Source organism: Amphiprion ocellaris, chromosome 16 (assembly GCF_022539595.1).
Source record: "Amphiprion ocellaris isolate individual 3 ecotype Okinawa chromosome 16, ASM2253959v1, whole genome shotgun sequence".
In the NCBI taxonomy this organism is placed as follows: domain Eukaryota; kingdom Metazoa; phylum Chordata; class Actinopteri; family Pomacentridae; genus Amphiprion; species Amphiprion ocellaris.
This window is the reverse complement of record NC_072781.1, coordinates 34,333,249-34,347,575: the sequence shown is the minus strand read 5'-3', so window position 1 is coordinate 34,347,575 and position 14,327 is coordinate 34,333,249. Positions and strand designations below refer to the sequence as shown.

At 42.9% G+C, this 14,327-nt stretch overlaps 1 protein-coding gene across 2 annotated transcripts in view; it reads right to left on the bottom strand.

Annotated features, from left to right (window-relative positions):
• Positions 1-112: 112 nt before the first annotated feature.
• acss1 (acyl-CoA synthetase short chain family member 1) overlaps positions 113-14,327 on the bottom strand; it is a 33,343-nt gene continuing 19,128 nt past the window's right edge. For both annotated transcript variants that reach the window (XM_023285671.3, XM_023285672.3), the window contains 6 exons: positions 9,222-9,334; positions 7,004-7,130; positions 6,809-6,936; positions 6,204-6,267; positions 1,048-1,169; positions 113-686 (listed from right to left, as the gene is read on the bottom strand). In XM_023285671.3, coding sequence (XP_023141439.2) covers positions 498-686; positions 1,048-1,169; positions 6,204-6,267; positions 6,809-6,936; positions 7,004-7,130; positions 9,222-9,334 — 743 coding nt within the window. In that variant the 3' untranslated portion in view covers positions 113-497. The remainder of the gene's footprint in view (positions 687-1,047; positions 1,170-6,203; positions 6,268-6,808; positions 6,937-7,003; positions 7,131-9,221; positions 9,335-14,327) is intronic.

Here is a 14,327-nt window from a genome sequence, read left to right as displayed (position 1 = left end):
AGAAACTTATTTTAAATTAAAAACACAATAAAATAATGTAAACATTTTCATAATTTCAGCTAAAATTATCTCTTTAAAAAACAAACAAGCTAAACATAAAAAGACAACAGACTTTGTGTTCATCAGTAAAAGTTTATTTCTGTGATTTAATCAAACCATCATAAATCTGTCAAAAGATCACACAGAGTTTATTAAATATGATAAAAATGTGTTAAACAGTGTTAATAATTAAAATATGATGATAATAATGTGTTAAATAGTGTGAATAATTAAAATAATGCTATTAAATGAATCCCTTTATTGATTAACGATAAACAACATCAGACAGGTGGAAAATAAAAATCATTTCTGCTTTAACTTTTGCTCCTGAGCTTAAATTTTCACTTTGATTTTACAGTTTTGACTTTTATTAATGAACAGATTTAAAGTTTATTATTTATTCATGTTCCAGGGCCCTTCCTCTCTTCTCATTGGCTGTCAGGTGGACAGGTGTCCTCCTACTTCTTCTTTTGCTCCTCTTTTCTCTGCTTCCTGTACGCCTCATGAGCCTCAATGATCTCCATGACGACCGATGGGTCATCCAGCGTTGACACGTCTCCGAGGTCGCTGCTCGTTTCCATGGCAACCTTCCTGAGGATCCGCCTCATGATCTTCCCAGAGCGAGTTTTAGGAAGACGCTTCACCACCTGACAGACGAGAGGCGCTGCAATTGGCTGACAGGCTGACAATGTAGTTAACTAACAAGATAACAGGCTAACGAGGTAATGCACTAAAAGTTAACAATCTGATCTACTAACTCCATGGAAAAAAACAACAATAAAGAAAAAACAACAACAATAAAGAAAATAAACAACAACAAAAAAGAAAATAAACAACATCAAGTCGGCCATCTTATATCTGTGGTCATGTGACTTAAACCTATTTATCCGAAGCACCACATCCCAAAACACACGTCTGTTCATGTCATCACACTCTGCTATGACTGGTCGGTACACCAGGTCTTAGGTGTGCAGGAGCCCCGCCCACAATGACACGTCTGTGACTCACCAGGAAGTGTTCGGGGATGGCGTATTTAGCGATCTTTGTGGAGACAAGATCTTTGAGCTGCTGGAGGACGACGGATGGACGGTCAACAGAGTCCTCCTTCAGGACCACGAAGGCAAACGGCACTAAGAGACACACAACACAGTAACACAATAACACACACAGTAACACACACACAGTAACACACACAGTAACACACAACACAGTAACAATAACACACACAATAACACACACACAGTAACACACACACAAACACACACACACTAACACACACACACACAGTAACACACACAGTAGCACACACACACACAAACACACACACACAGTAACACACAAACACACACAGTAACACACACACAATAACACACACAGTAACACACAAAACAGTAACACACACACAGTAAGACAGACACACAGTAACACAATAACACACACAGTAACACACACAGTAACACACACACACACAGTAACACACACAGTAACACATGCACGCACACACACACACACGCACACACACACACACACACACAGTAAAACACACACAGTAACACACACACACACACACACACACACACACACACCCTCCTCTGTTTCTGTTCTCTCTCCCTCTCTTAGGTGTGCAGGTGCATAGAGGTTGGCAGCAGGTGTTTTCTGTTAATGCTTAGTGGCCGCTGGGCAAGGGCAGGTGATATGCATCTAATCAGCCACTCCAGTCTTGCATATAACCAGATGCGACCCTGCAGTCTGCGCGGGATTGTGTACATGCTATAGTTAGTGCTGCGTACTGTTCCATCTGAGCTCATAATCTTGTGCTATTTGGGAATTCTGTTTTCTGCTCTGTTCAGATTCAACTCCTGTCTGCTCGTGCTTCCTGGATTCACCTACCCTTCTGCCAAATGCCTGGAACCCCTGACCTCCGGTAACATGCACTGCTGCCAGCCTCTCCGCCACAAACACCAGCACACCACTACAAATGCCGACCTCTCCATCACGGATACCGACCACGCCAGCCACGCCACCACTGGACCTCCGCCATTCCTAAGTCGGCCCAACATCCACCGTCCGGCTGGATCCTGGCTTCCAAACTCCGGACTCACTCTTCTGTTACTTGCAGCTAAGTCCAAACCCGAGCAGTGCCAGACTTATTGCTGACCTTGTGATAGATAATTCTGTAGATTCGAATCAGATTTTTCGTTTAGTCAGAATATTGTTTATCGATTCTGGTCTGATCTAAAATTAGTCTAGTGATAACTAATTTTGTGTTTCGTGTACTTATTTGAACATTGTTAATCAACAGTTTTTCTGTAGCCGAGGGATCTAGTTCTTATGGGCTTCTTGTGGTTTTCCTGCCTTGGTCATACCATACGTGGGTTTGCAAATGTGTTTGTTCTCCGTTCCTGTATTTAGTCCACCAGACCATTAGAGGGAATCTGGGTCCGTTTCACCTTCGGCAGATTTGGAGTTATCTTCCAAGTCACTAGTTAGACTTCCTGAAGTATTTGTAGTTTGTATTTTCTCGGTTGTGTAAATAAAAGCATTTCTTTAAACACTCATTTGTCTGGGATTTCCTCTCCTGCACCTGAGCCTCTATACAAACCATAACAGAAATGGGTCCAAGAAGATCTCCAAGCTCTAGAATGTTCCCAGAGACTCTGTTGGAAGCATTATTGGTAGTTCAAAGCCACCACTACTGTGGCTACACTACATGGTCCTGGTGGAAAAAAGAAGCTATCGGAGACATCAAGATTCCTGGAGACAGGTGGACCAGAACCCTTGGCTTACTGCCAAGGACCTTGAAGAAATTGCAGCTTGGGCGTAATTGGCCGTTCCAGCGAGACAATGACCCCAAACACACATCTGAACCAACAAAGGCTGGTTAGAGAAGAACGCCTGGAAGGTTCTAGAGTGGACATCACAACCTCCAGACTGAAACCCAGTGGAGAACCTGTGGTGGATCTGAAGAAAGCTGCTGCAGCACATAGACCTGAGAACATCGCTGAGCTGGAGACCATCGCCCACGAGGAATGGACTGAGCCCTTGTCCACACGTAGCCGGGAATCTCACAAAACGAAGATATTTTTCTACGATTCGGCCTATCATCCACACGAAAACGCAGATTTACGTCATCAAAAACGATTCTTTTTAAAAACTCCGACCAAAGTGAAGATTTGCGAATTCTCCGTTTTATGCGTCTGCATGTGGACATCAGTAACCGGGGTTTTGCGTTTCGAAACGTCACCGCCTGCGACAAAATATGTTCTTACGTCACATATGCGACCTGTGTTTACATTGGGTAACAGCATGGACGCTCTCACAAGGTTTTGGGCGCCGTTTCTTGTACAGGCGCTTTTTACTTGCTTGTTTTTACAAGCCCAGATACTGCTCCACATTCAACAACACAGGCGAAGGATGACGTTAAGGACGGTTATTCTCCACCACCTTGCTAGGATTTGGGGAACTACTGCCACCTAAAGGTCCGGCATGCTTATGAATGTGCTTAAAAACGCACTTATGCGGTTAGGTGTGGATGAAGTTTTTTTCTAAAAACGAGGTGGTGTGTACGTAAGTTTTTTTTTTTTTTTTTTCTAGACGGAGGGGGCAGGATATTCGGTTTTACAAAAACCCTGCTACGTGTGGACAAGGCCTAAAACTCCCAAGGAGCTGCCAGAAGCTTGTTGGAGACGATACCTCCGTCTACAGCAGGTCATTGGAGCTAAAGGCTGCTGCAGATACAGCCTCATAGGAGCTGAAGATACAGCCTCATAGGAGCTGCAGATACAGCTTCATAGGAGCTGAAGATACAGCCTCATAGGAGGAGGATCGTTCTGAAACCGGCTTTCAGTAAAAAGTTTACATTGTGGATGGATTCTGAATTAAATGTTGATTTCTGCTTAGGTTTTATATCCAATAAACTAACTGTTCCCCTCTGATTTTGTGAGGCCTGCAGCAGGCTCTGTGTAGGACTTTTTTCCCCTCCCTTCTGTTTTCCTTATTAGGTGTGCTTAGCATGAAGGCTGTGGCGGCAGGTGATGGCACTCTGTAATCAGCAATCAGCAGAAGTGCGTGCAGGTGGACCGGAGCTAATCAGCATTCCACCCTCCTACAACATATTCAGACGCCTCTTGTCTCTCAACGCCAGATCGTTGAGTGACACGGTCAGTTCTAGACGCATTCTGTCCAGCCTCCGTTGCTTGAAGACACTCAGTAACTTTTGTCTCTGTTTTCCCATGTCTGAACTGCCATCTGTTTGTGCACCACCGTTCCTGTACTCCTGGACCTAACCTTCCAACCATCCGCCACAGTCTACCACGTTTCCCCTCTGGATGCTCACCTGGATCACCTACACACCTCTGACCACAACCCCTTCTGCAGGCCTGTCGTCACAGCCTCAGCCATTCCTTCCTCGTGCCAACCCCTTTGCTCTCCAGCCCATTAATACCTTTGTCCTCAGCTAAGTCACAGCCTGTGCATGTTCAGACTAGTTTGAGTTTGTAGTAGTGTTTTTGTAATTATTGTTCCTAGTGAGTTGTAACTCTTTCGTATTCTTGTCTGGTTTGCCAGTTTGCTCTCAGTTAACTTCCTAGCTCAGGTAGTGTATTTTTGCCCAGTAGTTACTTGTGGTCTTGTTCTGTAAGTATAGTTGCATTTTTGTATTCTGGTTATATGCCAGCTTTGTTCTTGGTTTTTGTTCCGTTTCAGGTTCCTAGTATTTTAGTATTTTCTGGTAATTAGTCATAGTTAGCCTAATTACCTTTAGGTATTTCAGTCTGGCATACCGGAACCTTCCTAGTTAATTCTCCGACTCTGTTCTGTTTCCCAGTATCCTGTTAGCTATGCAGGGAGTTTTTGTTGCATGTCTTTTGTTAAGCCTGCCTCGCTTCTAGTTAAATCCTCTTGCTCTGGTTAGTATAGTTCTCCCTGAGATTCTCTTGTTGTTCGAATAAGTTCTATGAGTGTCATCACTCTTCCAAATCCGTGTATCTGAGTTAAAGCTTTGTTCTCCTGTTCCTTAGTTGGTGTGTTGTATGTTGTATTCTCCTTTGAGTTCCGCTTTCCTGCTCAGGTCATACCTGCCGTGGGTTAGTTTCCTGCCTCATTCTGTGTAGTTTACTCCACCAGTCTCTTGAGGCAGTATTGGTTCCTGTGAACTCTCACCTTGTTTACTTCCGATTTCAATCATCCGGTTATTTTGTAACAACTATCTGTGTAAATGAACTTATTTTGTACATATCTGTCTCTATCTCTTTCCTGCGCCTCACAGAAGCCATAACAGAGTAAGTTGTAGTGGCTAATCACATCAACTGTTACTGACTCTAGGACGAAGCTGAACAGGATCAATATTATAATAAACACAAACAGGAAACGAAACCAACAGAGAACATTGAGACTGTAGATCAATGACTGAGCAGCAGGGGGCAGCAGAAGCTCTGAGGACACTAACTACATTTACTGGAGTCCTGCATGTTTAGAGCAGTGGTGGGAGGCTATTAAACAATTTAATTTATTTAGAGGCTTTGAAATTAATCACTTTTGTCAAACATCAATATTTGACACAAGAAGTGTAGTTTTTAAATGCTCATAAATGTAGTTTGAGATTGAAGAATATTCATATCTGTGAACTTAATAAAATGTTTTCTATTTATCTGTATTTTCATCAGATTACTGCTAACTCTAAGTGACATTATAGTGATTATATTCAACATTTATAGACTTCAGGTAAACTCCAGCCCTTTCTGTGTCTTCTAGAGTGGCCTATTATGGGATGGCTCCACTGTTAGCCAGTAGCTAACATTAGCTCTAGTGCTAACAGCAACATGTTTTACATCGAGCTGATCAGAAATCAACCAGGCTTTTATCCAAGAAAACTTTAATACAACCAGATCAATGCATCTTGTTTTCCTTAACTTTCTGATGTCCCTCAGTGGATCTTCTTCAAATTTAGCTTCATTAGCGCCACCTACTGGGTTCAGCAGAGTTACCAGTAGGATAGAAACTAGGAACCGAGAAAGGTGAAACGCATTAAAGTCCCAGCCCTAGTTCAGAGCAGATATGATGCGATGAGGAGTCAACAATAAACAACCAAACATAAAACAAACAACAATCAGGAGCTAGCATGTTAGCATGTAGACTAGATCAGACCGAATCAAACCAGATCTCACCTTCTCCTTTGATTTCATGATGGATTCCAACAACAGCAGCTTCTGGAACCGCTGGATGTTCATCCTGGAACGACAACACACTGTAACTACACAAACACACACAGAGACACACATTTCCCTGTTTTTTGGTCTCATGCTAATGACTGGAAGCTAGCATACTACTGAGCGTTGATGTCCTGCTGGTTGTTTTGTGTCTGTTTGTGGTTGTTTTGTGTCTCTTTGTGGTAGTTTTGTGTCTCTGTGTGGTTGTTTTGTGTCGCTGTGATTGTTTTGTGTCTCTTTGTGGCAATTTTGTGTCTCTGTGGCTGTTTTGTGTCTCTTTGTGGCAATTTTGTGTCTCTGTGGCTGTTTTGTGTTTCTTTGTGGCAGTTTTGTGTCTCACTGTGGTTGTTTTGTGTCTCTTTGTGGTCGTTTTGTGTGTCTTTGTGGTTGTTTTGTGTCTCTGTGGTTGTTTTGTGTGTCTCTGTGGTTGCTTTGTGTCTCTGTGGTTGTTTTATGTGTCTTTGTGATTGTTTTGTGTCTCTGTGGTTGTTTTGTGTGTCTTTGTGGTTGTTTTGTGTCTCTGTGGTTGTTTTGCATCTCTTTGTGGTTGTTTTGTGTCTCACCAGAGCGTCTTCGATCTCGGCTGTCCCCAGCCGATGTCCGCTCACGTTGATGACATCGTCCATCCGTCCGGTGATCTGGTAGAACCCGTCCTCTGATCGAAACGCTCCGTCCCCGCTGAAGTAGAACCCTGCAGACGGACATGGGATCAGAAGGTTCTGATGGTGGAACCAAAGCTGCTGCAGCTCAGCACTGACCAGGATAGGGCCTGAAGTAGGTGTCCACGAAGCGCTGGTGGTCTCCAAAGATGCTCCGAGCCAAACCGGGCCACGGATCCCTGATGCACAGAGCTCCACTCACCGAGGAACCGGACAGAGGCTCCCCCTGACAACACAACACATCAACACAACACCTGGTTTCCATGGAAACCCTCACCTCCAGGTCACATGACTGACCATGATGAAACTCATAAACATCTGGTGTTCAAAGATGTCCTGATCCCGACCAATACCGGTGATCAACACCAGTGATCAGTATCAGTAACACGATCTCTGTTGGTGTGGTGTGGTGTTGTTGTTTTGCGTCTCTTTGTGGTTTTTTGTGTCTCTTTGTGGTTTTTTGTGTCTCTTTGTGGCTTTTTGTGTCTCTTTGTGTTTTTTTGTGTCTCTTTGTGGTTTTTTGTGTCTCTTTGTGTACTTCCCATATGGATGTGTAGATGCTGTTGTCACTGAGCAGTAAATTGATGTGAATTTGTCGTTTCAGACGGTGTGTGTTTCCCTCCGTCAGTGTGATTGTGTGATTGCAGTCATTTCCAGTGAGGGTTAAATGGTCCCAGTGAATCCTGGACAGAGTTAATGAGACATGAGAGCAGCTTTGATGAGGATTGTGGTGAAACGAGGATGAGTCTGAAGGAGTTTATTCTAATTGAATCTTCGGTCAGTAACCAGCACTGATGAGGAAAAATCCTGGAGCTGCAGATTAACGCCAGATAATGAATCTGACCGAGTGAAATCTGGTAATCAAAGCAAACAGATGTTGCCGGCTGCTTTCATGGAAGATTACAGGAAGAGACACTGTTAATGACATACACAGGAGCTGATTGGACGAGACACCTCCCTCTACCTCTGTCCCTCTAACTCTACCTCTCTACCTCTTCTGTCCCTCTCAACCCGTCCAGCCAGCAGCAGATGGTTCCCCCACATAAAGAGCCGGGTTCTGCTCAAGGTTTTTTTCCCTGTTAAAAGGGTGTTTTCCTGCCACTGTCTCCTTAGGGCTGCTCTGGGGGTTCAGGCATATGGGTTCTGTAAAGCGTCTCGAGACAATTTGACTGTAATTGGTGCTATATAAATAAAATTGAATTGAATTGAACTGAATTGAATTGAATCTGCTACTAGAACTCTGGGTGGCATTTATCTGGGCTCTAAGCTGTTAACTGGACATTTCTGAGGCTGGAGACTCGGATGAACATCTCCTCAGCAGCAGAGGAGACTCTTGGTCTTCTGGTCTTCCTTTCCTGGGGAGGTCCTCATAGGAGACAGTTTGGTCGTAGCCCTGGATGGTTTTAGAGACTGAACTTGGAGATACATTCAAAGTCCTAGTAGGTTCCTGGGTAGTTCCTAGATGGTTCCTGTGTAGTTCCTAGATGGTTCCTGGTAGGTTCCTGGGTAGTTCCTAGATGGTTCCTGGGTAGTACCTAGATGGTTCCTGGGTAGTTCCTAGATGGTTCCTGGGTAGTTCCTAGATGGTTCCTGGTAGGTTCCTGGGTAGTACCTAGATGGTTCCTGGGTAGTTCCTAGATGGTTCCTGGTTGGTTCCTGGGTAGTTCCCAGGTGGTTCCTGGTAGGTTCCTGGGTAGTTCCTAGATGGTTCCTTAAGGATACATTCAAAGTTTTTGCAGTTTTCTGGACTGACTGACCTTCAGTTCTTAAAGTAATGATGGACTATCCGTTCTCTCAGCTGATTGGTTCTTGCCATAATATGGATTCTAACAGTTGTCCAATAGGGCTGTCAACTGTGGACCAACCTGACATCTGATGGTCCCAACCCCATTACGAAGACAAGAAGTTCCACTAATCAACCTTGACAAGGAACACCTGTGAAGTGAAAACCATTTCAGGTTGTACCTCGTGAAGCTCATCCAGAGAATGCCAAGAGTGTTCAAAGCAGGAATCAAAGCAAAGAATCTAAAATATAAAACGTGTTCTGGCTTATTTCACACTTTTTGTTTCCTCCATAATTCCAGATGTGTTCATTCATAATGGTTTGATGCCTTCAGTGAGAAAATACAACGGAAACAGTCCTGAATATAAAGATTAAATGAGAAGTTGTGTCCAGACTAAACACTGGTAGTGAACAACAACTAGCACAAAGACACAAAACACACAATGATATAAACACACACAAGAGACTCAAAGTGACCAAAAGGACAATACACAGAACTACACACAGACAGACACCAACAGAACCAGAACTCACCTGTTCTCCCATCAGAACCGGTTGTATCCCAAAGAAAGGCCTCATGGCCATCGCTGGTAGGATGGAGGCTCCATCCTCTGCAGGATGAGGGGCGATACACACTCCCCCGGTCTCTGCAGACACACAAACAACAACAACAACAACAGCTGATTAAACAGCAGGAAGGAAACAGATTCACTTTTTTTATTTTCATTCCTCTTCATGTTCATTTTGTCGATTTGTTGTTGTATTTTGTTGCTTTGTGCTCATTTTGTGTGTCTTTGTTGTTTTTGCATGTCTTGTTTGTGTTTATGTGTTTTTGTGGTGATGTGTCTCCTTGTGTGTCTCCATACTGGAACAGGTCGATTTAATTCAGCAAATAAAAATCATGAAGCAAAAGTCTCAAGAATCACATTAAAGTTCTGCTTGGAGTGAGAATCTGTGTGTCGATTTATTGTGTCGGCATTGCTGTGTCTATTTATTGTGTGTATTTATTGTGTGTCTGTATTTGCTGTGTCTATTTATTGTGTGTGTATTTATTGTGTGTCTGTATTTGCTGTGTCTATTTATTGTGTGTCTATTTATTGTGTGTCTGTGTTTGCTGTGTCTATTCATTGTGCGTATGTGTTTGTTGTGTGTCTTTTTATTGTGTATCTGTCTGTGTCTATTGATTGTGTGTCTATGTCTTGTGTGCCTGCTGTCCTCTAGGGAGCGTCAGAAGCTGCTGCAGCTGTAATTTCTTTAATTTCTTAATTTATTGGGACCTCGTTGTGAAGCAGCTGTTGGAGTCAGAGTGGGTTTAAGCGGCTCGGTGTCGTGATTGTCGAGGAATTAGGTCATCAGCTGATCTGCAGATGATTGGATCTTAATTCTTCTGCTGCAGATGTTCTCCTGCTAATCGCTCAAATTAGGCCTCGGCGCTTCAGCAGCGAGAAGCAGACGGATGAAATGACCGAGCAGGACTTAAACCTGGAAGGACGAATCCATGAAGTCAGAAACATTCCAGGAGCTGTGGCTGAGTGATGCTGGAGGAGATCTGAAGAAGGTTTGGTGGATTTTCACACCTTTAATCAGCTGCTTCCTTCATGGAGCTCCTCACTGACTTTACACTGGGGAAACTGATTACACTGGTTAAACTTACTCTGGTTACACTGGTTACACTGGTTACACTGGTTAAACTGGTTACACTGGTTAAACTTACTCTGGTTACACTGGTTACACTGGTTAAACTGGTTAAACTGATTACACTGGTTAAACTTACTCTGGTTACACTGGTTACACTGGTTAAACTTACTCTGGTTACACTGGTTACACTGGTTAAACTGGTTACACTGGTTAAACTTACTCTGGTTACACTGGTTAAACTGGTTACACTGATTAAACAGTTTCCACTGGTCAAACTGGTTACACTGGTTACACTGGTTAAACTTACTCTGGTTACACTGGTTAAACTGGTTAAACTGATTACACCGGTTACTCTGCTGGATTTATCAGTAAATGTTCACTGCAGCTTCGGGAGCACGACATTTCAAACTTTCTCCATTACACGTTGGAAACTTCTGAACAAAAGAAGGAAATGACAGGAAACAGGATTAAAATTTGATCAGTTTCTTGTTTTAACCCACAAATTATTTCATTGGTTAAAAGATTATTCAGGATGTTTAACCTCCACATGTTTCAGCTGCAATGGAATCCTCTGATCTGTCAGCTGATGCAAGACATGCCATCAACACGCCATGAACACACTATCAACACGATATCAACATGTCATCAAAACGTCATCAACATGCCATCAACACGCCATCAACATGCCATCAACATGCTATCAACACATCAACACGCCATGAAAATGTCATCAACACGCCATCAACACGCTATCAACACATCAACATGCCATCAAAACGTCATCAACATGCCATGAACACGCCATCAACATGCCATCAACACACTATCAACACATCAACACGCCATCAAAACATCATCAACATGCCATCAACACACTATCAACACATCAACACGCCATCAAAACGTCATCAACATGCCATCAGCACGCCATCAACACGCCATCAACACGCCATCAAAACGTCATTAACATGCCATCAACACGCCATCAACATGCCATCAACATGCTATCAACACATCAACACGCCATCAAAATGTCATCAACACGCCATCAACACGCTATCAACACATCAACATGCCATCAAAACGTCATCAACATGCCATCAACACGCCATCAACATGCCATCAACACACTATCAACACATCAACACGCCATCAAAACATCATCAACATGCCATCAACACACTATCAACACATCAACACGCCATCAAAACGTCATCAACATGCCATCAGCACGCTATCAACACATCAACATGCCATTAAAACATCATCATGCCATCAACACGTTATCAACACATCAACACACCATCAAACCATCATCAACACGCCATTAACACGTTATCAACACACCATCAACACGCCATCAACATGTAATCAACACGCCATCAGCACGCAATCAACACGCCTTGAACACGCCATCATCATGTCATCAACATGCCATTAACATGCCATTATCACGCCATCAACACGCCACCAACATGTCATCAACATTCAATTCAATTCAATTTTATTTATATAGCGCCAATTACAGTCAAATTGTCTCAAGACGCTTTACAGAACCCATATGCCTGAAACCCAGAGCAGCCCTAAGGAGACAGTGGCAGGAAAACACTCTTTTAACAGGGAAAAAAACCTGGAGCAGAACCCGGCTCTAATGTCCATCTGCTGCTGGCCGGACGGGTTGAGAGGGACAGAAGAGGTAGAGAGGTAGAGATAGAGGGGTAGAGGTAGAGATAGAGATAGAGGGATAGAGGTAAAGAGGTGGGGGGGGACAAGGACCATAAAACACACAATTTGATACATGCATGATAAGACAGATGATACATGCAAAGTGGAACTAACATGGAAACTGATTATAGTTTACTGCTATGGTGTATGGCTCTGACATTAAATGTACTACATATATAGCTGGTGGTAAATTCAAAAATATGTAGATGAGCAAATCAAGTATAGTGAGGGTGAAGCAGAGTAGATTGATGGAAATGGGCAGCTGGAAGCAGTGGGCTGGAGGAAGGTCAGCAGCAGCAGCATCCCACAGATGGAGATTAGGCCAGTTGGTGGGAGAACCACCACAGATCTGAAGCATCCAGCTCTGGGATCAGGGACACTCAGAGAAAGGACACAGGGAGAAACAGAGTGAGTGTAATGCAATGATGGTATATATATTAAATCTAATGGTAGATAGAGAAGGGCTCAGTGCATCCAGAGAGGTCCTCCAGCAGCCTAGGCCTGTAGCAGCAGAACTAGGGGCAGAACTAAGGGACGTCCAAGAGGAAGACTCCAGCTGACCCCCTCAGGGTCCCCCAGTCAGTCCTAACTATAAGATTTGTCAAAAAGGAAGGTTTTAAGCCTGGTCTTAAAATTAGAGAGGGTGTCCACCTCCAGAACCCAAACTGGGAGCTGGTTCCACAGGAGAGGAGCTGATAACTGAAGGCTCTGCCTCACATTCTACTTTTAGAGATTCTAGGAACAACAAGTAAGCCTGCAGTCTGAGAGCGAAGAGTTCTGCTAGGATAATATGGTACTATCAGGTCTTTAAGATATGATGGAGATTGGTTGTTAAGAGCTTTATATGTCAGAAGAAGGATTTTGAATTCTATTCTAGATTTAACAGGAAGCCAATGAAGAGAAACCAGCATAGGAGAAATATGATCTCTCTTGCTAACTCCCGTCAGTACTCTGGCTGCAGCGTTTTGGATCAGCTGTAGATGTTTCAGAGAGCTATTGGGACAACCTGATAATAAGGAATTACAGTAGTCAAGCCTAGAAGTAACAAATGCATGGACTAGTTTTTCTGCATCACTCAGACAGTATGTTCCTGATTTTTACAGTATTTCTCAGGTGGAAAAAGGAAGTCCTACAGATTTGTTTTATGTGTGAGTTAAAGGACATGTCCTGGTCAAAGATAACATCGAGGTTCCTCACAGTAGTACTGGAGGCCAATGTAATGCCATCCAGAGTAACTATATGCTTTGAAAGCAATTTTCTAAGATGTTTGGGGCCAAATACAATGACTTCAGTCTGGTCTGAATTTAGTAGTAAGAAATTATAGGTCATCCAGGTCTTTATGTCCTTAAGACAATCTTGCTGTCTGGCTAGCTGATTAGTTTCATTTGGCTTCATAGATAAATACAATTGAGTGTCGTCAGCGTAACAATGGAAATTAATACAGTGCTTCCTAATAATATTGCCTAAGGGAAGCATGTATAATGTGAACAGTATTGGTCCTAAGTCAGAGCCCTGAGGAACTCCATGATTAACCCTAGTATGCTCAGGAGAGTCATTGTTGACGTGCACAAACTGGAACCTGTCTGATAAGTAGGATTTAAACCAGTCCAGTGCTGTCCCTTTAATGCCAATAGAATGTTCTAGTTTCTGTAATAAAAGTTTGTGGTCGATTGTATGGAATGCTGCACTAAGGTCCAATAAAATAAGTATAGAGACCAGTCCATTATCTGACGCTATGAGAAGGTCATTAGTAACTTTCACCAGAGCTGTTTCTGTGCTATGATGCACTCTGAAGCCTGACTGAAACTCTTCAAACAAGCTATTCCTTTGTAAATGTTCACATCATTGATTTGCAACTGTTCTTTCCAGAAGTTTAGAGAGAAATGGGAGGTTGGACATTGGTCTATAGTTGGCTAAAACATATGGATCTAGAGTGGGCTTTTTAAGTAAAGGTTTGATTCCAGCAACCTTAAAAGCCAGTGGTACATAGCCTGTAACTAGAGAGAGATTAATCAGATCTAACATTGAGGAATTAATTAAAGGTAAAGCCTCCTTGAACAGTCTAGTTGGGATAGGATCTAAAAGACATGTTGATGGTTTGGATGTAGAAACTATTGAAATGAGTTCAGAGAGATGTATGGGAGTGAAAAATTCTAAATATCCATCTTGTCTTACAGCCAATTCTAAAGTATCTGTACTCGATGATACATCTGTGACATTTGCAGGACGGGCCAGATTAATTTTTTCTCTAATCGTAATAATTTTATTTGTAAAGAA